Below are 17,985 nucleotides of genomic sequence, written 5' to 3' on the forward strand. Positions count from 1 at the left end.
TTTTGTATAAAAATAAAAATTTATTTACATGATTTTTTTTTTAATTAATCCAGTTTTTTATTATCATTTTTATTGTAAATATCTTAAAATTATTTCAGAGCAATAACCCGTTAATTCATTGCATAATGAGAAACTACTCAACTTGAAAGTTTTTTTTTTTTTTTCTAATTTTTTTATTTTCCATTGTTTTATTGTTGTTGTTGTTATTATTAGAGAGACAGGGAAAATAATACGATGGCGCAGCAGGGGATATAAAATACATTTGTGTGTATAATACAAGTGCGTGTGTGTGTATTAAAGTTGGATGGTATTTTGTGCTTTCGTTTGGTGTGTATCACCCGCGGTGACAGTTTAATCTCGGCGCACAACGTGGGAGTTTGCGTTCTACTTTGTCTCTCTATGTACACATATTGATATATATGTTATATAAAAGTTAAGTATGCTTGTGTTTGTGTTAACCCTCCTTTTCCAACATTGCAGATTCCTGGGCAGGTCGGGAATAGAAACTGGAGGGGTATTTTGCCATGCGTATATCTATCGATCCGTATTATATACGTTATAATAAAAGCGACAATTGAAAAAGCACTTGGTTAATTTTTTTTTTTTTTACTTTTTCATTTAAAAATAGTTGTAAAATCATTTTTTTTTCAATTTAAAACAACTTTTTTTTCATGGAAAACAATAGAATTATTTTTCTGGATTTTTTTTTGACAAAATAATATAATTACTTTGTCTATTAATTTGTGAATTTTTATTCAACTAACAAATTAAAATTTTTCATATTATTTCAAAATTAATTTCACTGGGTAAATATATTTCTATGTATTTTTGCAGACTGAGTGAATTTTTGAAGCAGGAATTTTAATGGAATATTATAACAAAAAAAATATACAAAACCGGGAAAATATTTTCACCAAAATTAATGATTAAATTAATAATAAAAAAAAAAAATTTAATATCAATATTAAATAATAAATTCATTTAATATATTTTCATTGAATTTATATTTTTTTCCAAGTAAATTCTCATTTTATTTTTCTATTTTTTTTTTCGAAAAAGAAAAATGCCTGAATTTAAGTCGAGTCAGTCGCATTGTGTCGAGAAGGATTATTGGCTATCGTGATGGGTGATTAATGTCCACATGGATTTAACTCACAAGAGCTTTGACATGGATGATTATAAATATTTTGCATTCCAAGAATTGATTTATTGATTTTATTTATCATAATAATCATAATGACTAGTTGAACGTTAAACAACTTGTCTGACAAACTTTTTTACTTATTTATAATTTATACACAGCTAGAAAATATAAACGCAAGTCTTAAACTGAAGGTCATTGAAAAACCGGAAAGTGTATATCATGATGTTTATTATTATAATTTATATACATTTACTTAACACGCTCATTTTTATTTATTTAACTGATCGTTTTTTAATTTTTTTTTTTCAAGTTTTATTATTGGCGTTTATATCGGTCAAATGTATCGATTATTTTGGCCAATAAAAAACAACGATGATTATGTAAAATTTAAACTTGATTAATTTAAAATTATTATTACTTTTTTGTATAATAATAATTGACTGAAATTGTCATGTGTTGACTAATATTTTGAACAATATAAATTGATTGATTTGTAATTTTTTTTCAAACGAATTTCGTCGAGATAATTACTAACATATTGTCAGCAAAAATTAACAAATAAATTGGATATGAATGCATAATTAAGTGTTCGATATTATAAATTGTAAGAAATTAATTATAAAACCATCAGAATATATTTAAATATGCATATCACGGTGATTGGATAATCGAAAGAAAATATATTTTTGATAAATTAATTGTGAAAAAATTATAAAAGTAAATTTTTAATTAAAAAAAAAAAATAAATCCAAGAAAATAAAAATACAATCAAATGGTTCTCATAAAGAGAAAAAAAACCAGATGAAATTTTTCATTTTTAAATTTAATTATAAATGATAAAAGTATTTTTGAAAAATTTAAAAATCTAAATTTAATTTTAAATTTATCACAAGTTCTTTGCATTGTCAAGAAAAAAAAAAATTATAATTTTATCAATTTAAATATTCAAAAATTTATATGAAATAAATAAATTACTTTAAAAAAAAAACCAGTACTATAAAAAATATTAAAATGAAAAAGAAAAATTGAAACAACAAATGGGCATTACAAAATGTGACATCGAAAAATAAAAAAAAAAAACAAGTTTTAAAAACCTGAATTTTTAAAAGACAGATTAAATTTTTGGAGCATGCACAACATGAAAACGTTAAATACAAAAAAAAATATTAAATCTATAAATAATTTATTTTTAAATAAATAATAATAATTATATAAAAATCTAAAAATATGAAAAATTTTTAAAACGTTAACGTTTTCTATTTATGAAAAATATTAGACAAATTTTTCAACAAAAATTCGGAACAATGACTCGTTTATAATTCCAATCAGTGATAACAAATAGATAACAATGATTTATCAATAAAAAAAATAAAAATATACAAAAATAAAAAACATAAAAATTGATAATACAAATAACCAAGATAGCATGAAAAGTCTCGTCAGTTATAAATATATCGATTTGCCTTCGAGCAATATATAAAAAAAAAAAAAAAATGTTTAATAAAAAAATTAAATGGACGTTATATTGCTATTGACACCATCTCGTCTACTCAAAAGTAAAACATACTCTAAATATATCTACATTTATTTCTTATCTACATTTTTTCCTTCGTATTTTACATTAATTCCTTAGCTTTTTGCCGTAATTATACTGCATAATTCAGCAAGCTTGTAATTTATTTTGGTTTGATGGTAGTTTTAAATTTGCCGCTAGAGGGAGATGTTTTATACAAATGGATAAAACTAAGGATGTTTAAAACATCGTGTTACATATATGCACATCTCTGCACACGAGTGATGAGACATGCAGAAAGTTGTGATTGTGAACCATTTGGATCATCTGGATGCACGTGGTTGGAACAGGTTGCAACTAGTTACAACTTAAATTTACAAATTATATAAATTTATTATTGTTTAACAAGCGTTTTCCATCAAATTTTTGAAATTTAGTACTTAAAATTAATAAAAATAATAATAAAACAATGAAGACTTATTCAAGTGATCAGATGAATATGGAGACTGGTTTCAGTCCAAAAGATTGGCAAGCTGTTTCAATTTTACAAAAAGTAAGTTTTAAAGTACCTTATCTATGGATATAGTGAACTCTTGTTATTATTTATTAATTTTACATTTAAGAAAAAAATAAGAAAGCTTTATAAATTAAATAATAAAATAATTTTTTCTTATAGCTCCATGCAGGAAACAACACGTCTCAAGATGATAATGTTGCTGCTGATATTGACATGGATGGTGATGATTATGGTGATGCAGACAAGCTTGTTATACAAGTTACTGAATGTTGTCGTAATGATAATGATGATCATAATCATAATGATGATGATAATGATTATGAAGAAGAATTAGTATGTTGGCTTGATGAAACTATTGAACTTGATGGTCATCAAGATGATGATCTTGATGATGATAATAATAATAATAATGATGATAAAAAATTTAATAATTCCATGATGAAAGATTTTGATAATTCAATGAAATTGGCCAGTGAACCACGACTCGAGGAAAGTAATGAAATAACAACACAATAATTTTTCATCACATCAAAATCATCTCCACTTATATGCAAGATTCATTGGCTTCCGTGAGTTCAAATCTTTAAAATATTATATATTTACAATAGAAAATTTTATTTAATTTTTAATTATTATTAATTTATTTATTTTTCAGATATTTTTACAATTAATCACTTGGAAAAATTTTGGACCAAGCCAATCATTACTCCAAGGACTGCAGTCAATAAGTGATAAATACAAAATTTTAATACTCGTTGATTCATCGATCTAGACTAATGTAGATATCCATTATTTTAAAAAATGTTATTGGTTTATTTATATATATAAATAAATTTAAAAAAAAAATACAATTAGTGTTTTTGGTAATGGCATAAAAACAAGTTTTACACTTGGTCCAAATAAAAAGATTTTAAATAAAAAAACATCATTTTCAATACACTGGATTCTTAAATAATTTACCGAGGTCATATGTGCTTTTCAACCATTTTGAATATGATAATATTTACTTTGTATATAACCTCCACTTAACTCACAAAATGAGACAATAAAATTTATCATTTTATATGAAAAAAAAAACTAATAAATTTAAAAAACAAACAAACAAATAAACTTTTAAAAATCAATATAAAAAAAAAAAAAAAAACACAATATAAAAATAAAATTCCAATAAAAAAAAACAGCAATAAATAATAAAAAAAGTGACTCGTTGAGAGTCGTGATATCGAGTGTCTAGCACGTATAGGAGGCCATATAATAGACTTGGTGAACGACGACGATATATATATGTATCATTTTGTATAAAAATATATATATATTGTCGATGAATGCAGGTCGAAGCGTCGGTGGATCCCGACAACGATTACATTATTGGTGGGGGATAAAAAGTCGAGTTGAATCAGATATATATACATTGAAGAGAGGAGAAATAAAATAAAATAAAAATTGAGGAGGATAAAAGCGAGTAGAGTCGACAGGGGAGATGATGAAGAAGAAAAAAAAAAAAATAATAAGAAGAAAAAGAGAAGGAGGAAGAGGAGGTCAAAGGCCTCCGCGTTTCTATCGTCGCGCAGCACCACCACCATCACCATCATCATCAGCAACAGCATCAATGTGTTGTGTGCACGAGTAACCGGCTGAAACAACTCGATTACATATCTATATACCTGTACCTACCTAAACTCCTTTTACCCTCTTCAATCCCCCTCCCCACACACACGCAAATTAAACTACAATGTATATATATATTGCTTGTGATCACTACTAGACAATGCGGATGATAGGTAGTAGTTGCACTTTGACATCACATTGTCTGCAAGCCAAATACCGAGATGGATCGTTAATTAAATGAACATCAAATGTATATTCATTGTTGGTTTTTTAAATTTAATTTTAATTGTTTGGTTTATTTTTTTTTTTTACGATGAAATTCAACAGAGGATTTATCAACTAATGCAATTTATATATCATTTTGTGGTTTAAGTTAAAAATATATCATATTCAAGTTAAGTCGTATTATATTACAATTTTTTTATGTAAAATAACGATAAGATATATTGTTATTTTTGTTGCTTTTATATGGATTGCTGTTATCATTGTCTACGAGTCAGCAAAAAAATATTTATGAGTAAATATATATATAAAGTCATTTGGGTTATCGTAAAATTTATTATTATCAATGTTAAATTGACAAATCGAAAAAATATTTAAAATTAATTTAAGATGTGTATATTTATTTTAATTATTGTGAATTAAATATTGGTATTTTTTTTAATACAATAAATTGAATGAGTCATAAAGTTGTTGTGGCTATAGAACAGGTTACTAAAGTACAGTGAATTAAAGAAGGCCAGTTTTTTTCGTTTGAATAAAAGTATATATCGATTTAAAGTGGCATCGACCCGATGTTTAAATATGAGACCTAGTTTTATTGTCTCACAAATGCTTATTAATTCAAAGCAAAAAATATGTAAATTTTCATTTTTAATTAGCTTGCAAAATATTTTTTAAGCTCTAGAAATTTTTCTTAGCAACAAGTTATTACTACAGATTTCGATTGAGATGACGAATAGAATATTGTTTTTTCAACTTTGTAAGTTAAAAATAATGAAAGGATTTAATTTTTTAAAGAGGAAAATAATTATAAAATGTATTTTTGAGTATTATAATTTCATTAAAATTAATATGAAGACTGGCAGCAAGCTGTACAGTTAATTTCTAAAATAATTTTCCATCTCGGGCTTTAATAAAATTTTGTCAACAGCAGAGTTATCAATTTATTTAAAAATTTTTAAAATAGATGATCAATAAATGTAGCAGTTTATCGACTACCCAATACAAATGAATTAAAAATAAATTATTATATCTCGTGTCTCAATGGGTTCAATGGGTTCAAATCCACCAATTATTGATCATTAAAAAACTAAATTAACAAATCCATAAAAATAGCATGAAAATTAACTAAATTATCAAAAAAAAAAAAAGCAAAAATACTAGATTTAAAACATATAATAGCACTCTATTAAAAATTTCAATTGACAAAATTAAATTTAACTTTGAATTGATAGAAATCTTGAGGAAAAAAACCAAAATGTTTCTATAATTTTTTCGAAACATGCACACATCTGGTGAAGCAGGTACAGACAGCATCCGAAAAACGATCCCAAGGATCATCATTCGAGGGTAAAAAAAAAAATAAAAAAAAATATATGTAATATTCGAGAGAAACACGTGATTCTCGACTCGTCCCTGGAATGCGTCACGTCAGTATGCCGATCCCCTCGAGGGTAACCTTTCAAGAGGGGTAGACGCCCGGGTCTTTTGCCAAGAGTACATTGCCCATCAACCATGCCCCATCCACCTTTTTTTTTTATTTTTTTTTATTCCTCATCACCCCCAACTACAGCCCTTTCACTCTACTATTTCTCTTTTTTTTTTTTTTATATCAATTTTTTTTCTTCTTCTTCTTCATCTCGTCGTCGCTTATATTGTGTATGCTCAGCTACAGTTTATTTCAGCTGCTCTGTGTGCCACAGCTGGCCTTGAGCAACACATTCAAAAAATATAAAAAAAAATCTTTAAACAGGTTCGATTTCTTTCGTCCTCTTTTACTTTACATGAGAATTTAAAATACAGGTTTTTCATGTATCCTTGTTTCGTATTTAAAAAATTTATTTAAAAAAAAAAACAATTTGATATTGCAAAAATTTGAGAAAATTGATGGTTCTTGTTATATTGGAAAGTAATGTATAAATTTTATTAATGTGTCTCTTCACCTGTCTGTTTGATAAATAAAAAAAAAAATTTTTTATAGCCAGCTTAGTGTATGAGTGAGCGTGCTAAAAATATCGAAATCAATAGTTGAATGATGCTTATGATTTGTAAATTAAATTATAATACTTCCTGTCTAAAATTTCATTCGTCTGTTTGGACTATGCTTTTTCAAATATTCATCATAAATTATATACCATCATAATGCAAATATATTTATAATGAGAATCATGTGGAAATAATAGAAATTATTTTGTTTCTATGAGACAATGCTCGAGAATGTTTTACTATTAATTCATATTTTTTTTTCAAATATTATTACGTTAATGTGCAACTATTAAAAACGATGAAATTGAGCCAGAATAATATTTCAATTTTACACTCACGTATGACCTCGATGAGTCTGCAAAAATATTCATAAAGTTTTTTTTTTTTTTTTTATCAACTTATGTCAGCTAACATCCTGACTCATCATCAGAGAAAAGGTCAGGATCACATGACTCGGTAACTATAATTTCTTGCTTTTTGTTAAGCTAATATGTATTTCTTTTTTGAAGTAAATAATTTTTTATTAACTAATGAATTTAATTTATTTTATTTCCTTTTTTTTTTCAGGTCAAATATTTCGATAATTTGTGATAGAAAAACGAAACAAGTTATATTAGAAATTTAAAATGATGATGCTAAAAAACAAGTTGTGATTTGTATATATCAAGATAATATATTGGTTAATATCATAGAAAGTTATGTTAAATTTATAATATGAGTTGAATATATTGGTTGACCTCCACTGGGTATAGTATATAGAGGCAACATTATCAAGTCTGGTGGTCGTTCAACAGGGCCAACCAATCCCCATACAGGTAAAATAAATAAATAAACAGTAAAAATAATACACAAAGATTGAAAAAGAAAACAAGTCTTACGAAAATATAAAAAAATAAAACCAGATAAAACCGGTTTGACAAGTTCAGGTACCATATTTATAAGCCCACCTTCTTCTGGTTATGTATTATGCAGTTTTTACACAAGACTTTATATGTGTAACGCATAACTATATGTATCCGGCGTTGTTAATAATATGAAAAATAAAATAAAGAAAAGCGGAAGGATCCAAAGTGCAAGGCTATAATAATTGTAAATGCATTTTTTAATATTGAAATATATTAAAAAATGAGATATAATTAAAGAAAAATTGAGAGTTGTTTTTGACCTTTGATGGTTTATGGCAATAATGTCTGGACGTAAAAATTGTATATTAATGATGATTATTTATTATTTTTATATATTATTAGCGAGTTTTTATGAGCCACTTGGAACCAGATTGGATCAAGGACACCAGGTGCTTTTGCCACTGACAATTATTTACTCAATCTTAAATATTTCATCCAACACTAATAAATGGTATTTTTTTTTGTTTTGGGATTTTATTCAGCAACGTAATATCAGGTCAATGACAAACTGGCTATTGACCTTATATCAAAAAAAATTATTGTCAAGTTATTGTAATTTTTTTTGTCTAGAAAAAAAACATTTTAATGTAGTAAATTTTATTTTTAATATAGCTGCATTTGTTGGGAGAGAAAGGATGGAAGCTAATTAGACTGTTTATAGAAAAATGGAACTTTTTTTTTAAATCGAAATAATTATTTTGTATTTAGTTGACAGCCCTCATTGAATGATGCCTAAGGTCAAGATTCTTTTACCCGCATAAATATTATTGCTTTAAAATCAATTTAAAAATATTAAAAAAAATTAAAACACAGCTGTGTTTTATTAAAATAATAATAAAGAAAAAAAATATTTAAAACCACCAAAATTAGTAATATAATTTCGTCATATTTCCGGAAAATTTTAAAGTCAAAATAAATATATAATTAAAATAATATAGGTCAGTCAACTAATTTAAAAATATTTAATATAAATTGGCTGTAGCTCAAAAAATAAACAAACATGTTAAAAAAAATAATAAAATATTATAATTATTTATTAAATAAACTGTAAATTTTATTGTAAAAAAAAAAATTATATATAAATTTAACTTGTTATATACAGTATAAATAAATAAATATAGAAAAAGAAAAAAAAAAAAAGTGAAATAACTAGTGTCTATTTATTTAAAACTTGACAGATGCCAATTAAAATAATAGACGATGAAAATCAGTGAATTTGTATGCAACGGTACTCGTTGTTGAAGATAAAAAAAAAAAAAAAAAAAATTTAAGAGAGATGGTGGAATGGTCGCCATAATTCGCACATGTGCCCCCACAGTTTCACAGATGCGTGGGTTGATATTTACGGCTCATGTTGTACATGGTTTCTCTGGTGTGTGCCTTGGCAATATAACACAAATGCAACTAAATTTCAAAGTCTGTAAACCACACATATACAATAATATAAATAAATAAAAAATAAATAAATATCCTCCCCGGAATTACAAATACTTAACTGATTACCTGCATCAATAAATCTTGAATAAAAAATTATATACAAGACAAATTAAAATAAAACTAGGTCAAGCTTCTTATTTATTTTTTTTTTAAAACATAATTATATCAAATTGTGTTTATTTTTAATTATTTTTACTTGATTATAATCAATAAATTACGAAATAAAAAATTACCTAAACGCGCATATACAAGTTACAACACATTGTTATACTAAAATTAAATAATAATTAAAATCATTATACCGAGAATTATGTATGGCTTGTTATGTACTGTGCATATTTACTTTTGTATATTTATTTAAATTTTATTAATATGTTTCATGGTTTTCTGTGAAAATTTTTATATATTTTTTTTGCGAAAAAGATTGTATAAAAATTGTGGTCGTTAAGTTGAAATACGCGAGGATATTACCGAGAAATTTATTCGAAAAATATTTCGAAATTTCGATAGAAATAAAAATTAAAAAAAATAAATTTATATTTAAAGTACTTTTATGAAATTTTTTTTAATTATTTAAAAAACCCTTTGTATTTAAAAAATTAAATTATTATTTTTTCATTTGGTTGTTTGAATTTAAAAAAAAACCACTTGACATTCTTATTCGCCAGGTGTCCCCTGACAGGTGCGACAGCACAGTAAATTAATAATTCTTACAAACCGTCGTTTTGCCATGCAAAAATTTCATGTACACTGTATGAAAGAATAAAAAAAAATAAAAGCAATATTACAACAAGAAAAGCACCTGGATATTACTAAAAGAATATATTTTTTTTATGAAAATTGAATGGAAAATATGATGTGAATTTTATAAGATAGGTCGAGGTTTTATTGTGTGGTATAAAAAATACTTTAATATAAATTTAATTTGAACACGCAATATTATAGCTGAGATGATAAAAAAGGTGATTATGATGAGCTCAAGTTGAACGTGTCTTGAACGTAAAATTAACAAAAATATATTATTAAATAAATCCACACATGACAGTATTATATTTATAACCAACTCTTGGCTTCACTTTGTAAATTTATAGTTAAAAATAAAACACAACCAGCAGCATTTAAATACTGCTATTTTAATTTATTTTTTTTTCGTAAAAAAAAAAATTTATTTTCATCACGATTACCAACATAGAGCTGAATTTTAATTCATCATATATCTCTTTAAATAAATAAAATAATTAATTAAACAATAATTTTATCCAAAAAAAAAATTATCTTTTTAACGTTTAAATTTATATCACCAACATCGCGCAAGAAGATCTTATCAAAAAAATTTCAACTTTAGATATAAATCAATCTTGAAAAATAAGAAAAAAAATAAAAAATTCAATTCTTTTTTTAAATAAATACAGTGGGTTATCACAGTGTGTCTGTGTACATTGGGTCACAGTGGTAAATAAGAAGAAAAAAAAAAGATAACGAGTCAAATGCGATTGCGGAAGTCAATTCATCAAATGAACAAAGTTTAAATTCCAATGAAAAAAAATTTGTTGGATAAAATATGAATATAAATTAAAATTAAAAAGAAGAAGAATATGATAAAATTAATAAAGGTATTTGTCATACAATTTGCAAGAAATTATATACATAAATTTTTGTTAAAAACGTGAAATGCATAATGAGTTTAAAAGTGATTATTGCACCCACACACAAACACAAAGACAAATGTATATATACATAATGTATATCAATTGAGAGAATGCACATATAGAGAGGAAATGGTTTGGAATACGATTAGTTGTTGTGGTATTATAACATGATGCTATCCGGTCCAGTTCCATTCTCTGGACGTGACATGAATGATAAAAGATTTTCTTGTCTCAATCACCCCCTTTTCCATTACCAATCAAGTTGCAATGTATTATCATTAAATTATTGCGCAATTGTTATATTTAAATTAATTTTAAACACAAATATATATTGTGTAAATTAATTTGATAAAATGCGACCTTCAGTTGTATTTTATTTTTGTATAAATATTTAATGAAATATGTAATAAAATAAAATTTTTTTTTTTTTTTTCATGTTTGTTTATCTTGGGAATATCGAAATAACTTTTTAAAAAATTTATAAAGAATTACGATTCATTGTTAGCTTGTAAAATGTGAATTTTAGTTTTTTAAAAAATTATTATTATATGAGGGAAAAATTTTTTAAACTCAAAATTTGGACAATATAATCAAACGGAAATATGAAGAATTCATTTTTGCACGCAGCTGGCGCCCGGAAACAACAGCCATTCATCGGGTTACTATACTCATACAAAAGTCCAAAAGTATAAATAAAAAAAAATAAATAAAACTACTTGAAACATTCCCTTCCTTGCAAAAAATATCCCCGTCAAGTTAAACATTACCTACTTATTGCTATGCGAGACACGAGGAAGACTTTTTTTATTTTTTCATCACGCAATACTTTCAGCACATCCACGATAAGCCAACAAGAAAAATATATATTTTTTAAATAAATCTATTCTGTTTAATTTAATAATAATGAAAATTATTAAATATATATTTTTTTATTTTAAATAGCGGAATAAATAAATGATGCAATTTTAAATGATTTAAAAAAAAAACTAAAATTAAACGTATTAAAATTTATAAGAAAAAAATAAAAAGGATATTGAATAATTCAAATAGTGTATTTTATCAAGATATGAGAGACAAAAATAAAATTAAAAAAATAAATACATTAGAATGAATTTTAATAGTTGGCAGACAAAATGGAGCCAATGACCTCTCAAAAATAAATAACACTTATTTCAAGTCTTATTCAACAAAAAAAAAAAAAATATTGATATAAAATCCATTATCGAAATTCGAAATGACAATATTATTTACATAGTTAAATTATAAATATAAAAATAAAAACTTACCGAATAATTCTTTCATGTCTTTCACGTTCAATTAATTCATCTGGTAATTGTTGTCCAGGTGCTAACATTGAATGTGTCAATGGTGGATATCTTGGTGGTCGCCAAAGCATATCACCAGTATTACTATTATGATGATGATGATGTTGTTGATGATGTCCACTTGTTGATGATTGATAACCAACTTGTGGTGTTGTTGTTGCTGCTGATGCTGCAGCTGATGTTGTTGTATTAATTGTTTGTGTTGTTGTTTGTCCAATACCACCAGGATGTGCCATCATCAATGATGTATGTTGTACACTTTGTACATGCCAAACACGTGCTGGTGATGGTATTTCTTCAGTACTTAATGCTGAACTTCTACTACCACTACGTTCATCACCAGAACCAGCACTTTTTAATGAACTAATACCACTGTCTGATCCACTGTCACCATATACTGATGATTTTGGTGGTATTGGATTAATACCAATGATACTACATGGTACTCCATTTGATCCAATAATTGTCCCGGCTTCCACCTCCATGAGGTGGCTGCCGGTATCATCTCTATTAATAACTTTATCACTTACATCAACCAACAATTGATTACTATTGCTATTACTATTATTAATTGGACTATTTGTTGTATATATTTGTTGATAATTTGGTGGTTCTAAATGACCACCATGACTACCATGACCACTAACAAAACGAACTTGTTGATGTTGTTGATTTCTTGGCTGTTGTTTTATTCTTTCAGATAATATAATAGGACTCTCATTGTGTCTTATACGATCTTGCTCTTCTTGAATTAACGTATTATTAATATGTCCCGCCACTACTTCTAATTTTTTTAATCTATCCAGTACGTTGGCTTTTTTATTATCTATATTATCATCCAGTTCAATTTTAATATTATTTATATTATCAATATTTTTATTATTATCATCAATTATTAATGAAGGTGGTGGTTCTGGTTCACGATCACGTTCTCTTGATTCACTTTCTTCTTCGGATTTTTCAATTTTTTTATTTTCAATTAATGAATTATTTGTATTATCTGATATTGATGATATATTATTATCTTTTTTTATTATATTATTTAATTTATTATCTGTTATACTATCATCAATTAATGATTCACAATTTATAATTTTTTTATCATCATTTATTTCTTGTTTTTCGTTATCTTTTTCTTCTTGTTTTTCTTTTTCTTCAAGTTCTGATTGTTCGTCTTCAGGCTCTTCTTCAGAATCAGATGATTTACCTGATGAAAGCCTTGAATTTACTTTAACTTTTGATGCTAATTTATTTTCTTCGTCTATTGAACAATTTGGATTTGACTTTGTGGTCGTTGTTGTTGATGACGAAGAGGATGATGATGTTGTTGTTGTTGTTGATGATGATGATGCTGCTGCTGCTCTTCTACCACGAACAGGTCTTCTTGAATTTCCTTCAATTGTTTTAAGTGAATTTTTTTTTTTAATTTTACTACTACTACTTGAAGCGTTATTTGTTTCTTCAAGTACTGGACGAGGTGGACGGTTTCCTGGTTTTGTTGGTGGACCTTTATTTTCACGATCTTCTTTACGTGATTCGTCTGTTTTGTCTTTTACACTACCTTCACTTATACGACCACGACGATTACTTCTCGTATTGCTGCTCTTATCTGTAACAAAAAAAAAATCCAACAATGTAAATAAATTCCAAAGACAAATTACAATCAAACAAACAAACTTTTTTAAAAAATTAATTATTTATCATTTATACAAGAAGCTGAGTGGGAGATTTATTTATTATACATTTTTTTTTTATTTGTCAATGACCGGATAAACTAGAAGACTGAAAATAAAGGGTGCGACGTTTTTTTTTTTTGCTTTTCATGTTATATAAAAGAAAAAATAAAATGATGATAATAGGGGGAAAAGGGGGAACGAGAGGAGTAAAAAAGGGATGAAAAATAAAAAAGCAACATACAGATAGCATTGGAAATTCTTTCCCCTCGTTCTTCCTCATGTAACGTTGGCTCAATAAATATATCTGAGACCCGGACAAAAGCAAAAGCAATTCACATCCCCTTTTTTTTATTATTTTTATATTTTTTTACCCTTCTATATACCAGCTCTATATACTACCATCGTATAAACCTTCAATAAAGCAAAATAACTTGCAACTGTATATAGATAATAAAATAATAAAAAAGTGTATTCATTTTTTTTATTTATTTTTATTATAATTTATTATTCTTTAAATAAGCAATTGTCTTTTTTTAAATATATAATATCCATTTAAATTTTTATTAATTTAAGGGGTTTCGTCGATTTTTTAAAACAAAGAGTGAGACAACATCTGTTTCCTCTGTTTTTTGTCTTTTTCGCACTCATAGAAATATTGTGTTTCTAAAAGTCATCCGGAAGAGGTCTCTAGTGATTTTTCAATAATTTCTCATAAAAATCAATTTTTTCATACTTTAATTATTAATTGTAAAAAAACTAAGCTCCAAATCTCTTTTATTTTTTTTCCATACGTTTTGTTTTGTTCCATTTTATAACCCGATAGTTTTTTTTCACGATGTCATATTGTCGATTAGAGATATTGGTATTTAAATGGACTTTTTTTTGACAAAAATCGCATTCTCCGTGAGAGCCCATGTTAAAAGTTGTCAACTTTGAAAATTAATAAAAAAATAACGAGCTTCCAAACAATTATCAAAAAATTACATAAAATATATTAGTATTTCAATAATCTACTGTATAAATTTCAAAGTATTCTCATATTCGGAAAAAAATCGACGAAATCTCTTAAGGAAAAAAAAAATAAAAATATAAATAATGATTGCAATGCGTAGATTCTTGTTTCGAAATTTTTAAAGTTTAGAATTAAATTCTAATTCAAGTTTTATAAATTGGTAACATGAGATTTTGTGAGTCAAACTTTTATTTTTAACATAAACTTTATTCTTTTTAGAGTTTTTTATTTTACTTTTTTTAAGCCTGTGGGCTCTTTTTGGATCGATTGGCAGCAGTTGAAGGTGATAGCTCAGACCAAATAGTTTTTCGTTGACTTGAAACATCGTTATAAGGGAGAAACGTATTAAAAAAAAATAAGAATGAATTCTTTGGAGAGTTGCCAGAATAAAGTAGAAAAAAAAAAAAAAAAATAACCCAACTTCCAAGACAAATAATTTATTGAAATTGAGTATAAAGAATCACCTATTTTCGTATCGTTTTATTTATTTTTTTTTCTTATTTTAAAGTTCCATTATTTACCCTCCAACAACAGCTGGATATACTCCACTTAATATTCATTATTTCATAAATACGCATTCACACAACTCAATAAAAAAAATATCTAATAATTATAATAATAATTAATAAAAAAAATTGATAAAAAAAAATTTATTAATTTAAATATTAATCTATGATAAGTAAATATTAAAAAAATAAAAATTCCACATTTATCAGGTTATTGTGTAAAGATAAAAATTTTATTTTTAATAGCTGATTAATAAACTTGAGTAAACACAAGTTATCATTTAAAAAAAAAAAATATTTTTCAATATAAAAATTGAGTAAATATAATTTCATAAAATTTATTAAAATACTCATTGCATTTTTAATATTTTTGTAATAATTTGCATGTAATATAATTATCGAGAGTCGAGTGTCAATATCTTTATCATAATCTTATGAAAGAGTAATTTTTCATTCAACCCTGAATGAGTAACTGTGAGAGCATGAAAAAAAAAAAAAATAAATAAATACAAGAAAAATTGACAAGTGGGCGAAGCGAGAAAGCCGCGCCTGTTTATAGCCAAGAATAAAATAAGATAAAAAAAATTTATAAAATGATGGTCGCAGAACTCGATTTAATGAAACGAGTCACCCAACCGGTTACATGAGTTGTATGTCTAACAATTTTTTTTTTTTTTTTAATTTATTTTATTTATTTAATTTTTTTAATCCATTCTTTGGTCTTTATTTTCTCTCATCTCGTCTTTCTAATTTTATTTTGAACCCTTTCTCTGCCCACACGACCAGGTCACCAGACCAATATTTAAAATAACGCCCATTGAATTTAATTAAAAAATTAGTATTGTAAAAAAAAAATAAAGCCAATATATTAATATTTGGAGGAAAAATATATAAAACATTGAATGGTCAGTGACCGGATGTGTGACGAATACTTGAACAAGTTGAGATAACAAAGCGTGATAATTACTCGCGTGTTTATGACCGATAAAGTGTCTCATTCGTTCACTTGTATATATTAATCAACATATTACACGTGTTGAATGTGTATATGTGTTTAAAAATTTTATACAATTGTGTACATAAATATATTTTATATAGTCGTTTATTCACAGAGATGGATATTAACTCTGCGCGCCATCATCATCATCATCATCATTTTTTTTTATTTTACAATTATCTTGTGTTTGCTATTGCTAAAACAAAATATATTACGAGTTTATTTACTAGATTTTATTACTATTTACTTTTAAATAACTCGTGTAAAATATGGAGATGAGTAAATGATAAAAATACAAGTAAAATTGATTGATCTATTGGTTGATGTGAAAATTTATATTTTTAGTATGATGGGTTGGCTGATAATTATTATTATTGATTTAGATTAAAAGCAAATAACTAGTTTAAAATATGAGGACATTAGTCATTACGAGGATTTTTTTTTTTGTTTCTATAGCTCTTGAATAATCATTGTAAATTTTTTTTTTCATTTGAATTTACTTTAGTTAAATAATGATAATATGAAAAATTAGTTAAATTTATTTTGTGTTAATTTTAAGGCGCAGATTGGCTGTGTGTTTGAAAACATTTATTGTTTAAAACCTCTTGTCTATTTATATTTTTAACACAAGGCTTAAATAATTCTGCAAATTGTTTAATTTTTTAAAAATAAATAAACTAATATGGGTAATTTTTTTTTAAATATTTTTGAAATTTATTTTATAGTTTATTTAAATAAATGGAACACTAGAAATTATTAATTAATTTGCACATGAAAATTAGTTAATTTTTTTTACAATTATTGTTTGATTTTTAAAGAAAATTTATATAAAAATAAATAAACAATATTAATATTTATAAATAATTTAACATCTCTATATTTATCCTATTAATCTATTTTTTTTTTTTCAATTTACTCCAATTATTTACTCCAAATTTCGCCAACTCGAAACAAAAAATAAAATACATCAAAATTTTTTCGAACAAAAATGAAATTAATCTGATTTTTTTTCGGACAAAAATCAAATAAATCGGAGCAAATATAAATGTTTTTTTATCATCTTCAATATTTCGACAATTTACTCCAATTTTCATTGATCAATTTTGCTAAATTTTCGATAGAAAAAAAATCAGTCAAAGATGATGAAAAAATTAGCCAAGAATTATATAAACTTTCAACAATAATTTCTCGATATAAATATCTGTATATAATTTTTAAAACAAGCTTCCAATTGCCTCCATCTTATTGCTCGTTACAATTTTATATTTTTTATCCCACTTGGCATCTATCTTTTTATAGCATTATGGCTGGATCAAGTCAGATAATCGTCAAGTGCCAAAGATGACATAAAAATTAGCCAAGAATTATATAAACTTTCATCAATAATCCCCCATATTAATTTCTATGTTTTTTAAAAAAATTGAAATCAAATAAATAACAAATAAGTAAGAAATAAAATATATCAAAATCATAATAAAAAAAAGTCGA

At 25.3% G+C, this 17,985-nt stretch overlaps 1 protein-coding gene across 2 annotated transcripts in view; it reads right to left on the bottom strand.

Moving 5' to 3' along the window:
* LOC122848945 overlaps positions 1-17,985 on the bottom strand; it is an 81,309-nt gene that overhangs the window by 21,243 nt on the left and 42,081 nt on the right. For both annotated transcript variants that reach the window (XM_044147410.1, XM_044147411.1), the window contains exon 8: positions 12,268-13,915. In XM_044147410.1, the coding sequence (XP_044003345.1) occupies positions 12,268-13,915 (1,648 nt within the window). The remainder of the gene's footprint in view (positions 1-12,267; positions 13,916-17,985) is intronic.

The sequence above is a fragment of the Aphidius gifuensis genome, linkage group LG2, assembly GCF_014905175.1.
Source record: "Aphidius gifuensis isolate YNYX2018 linkage group LG2, ASM1490517v1, whole genome shotgun sequence".
Classification (NCBI taxonomy): Eukaryota; Metazoa; Arthropoda; class Insecta; order Hymenoptera; family Braconidae; genus Aphidius; species Aphidius gifuensis.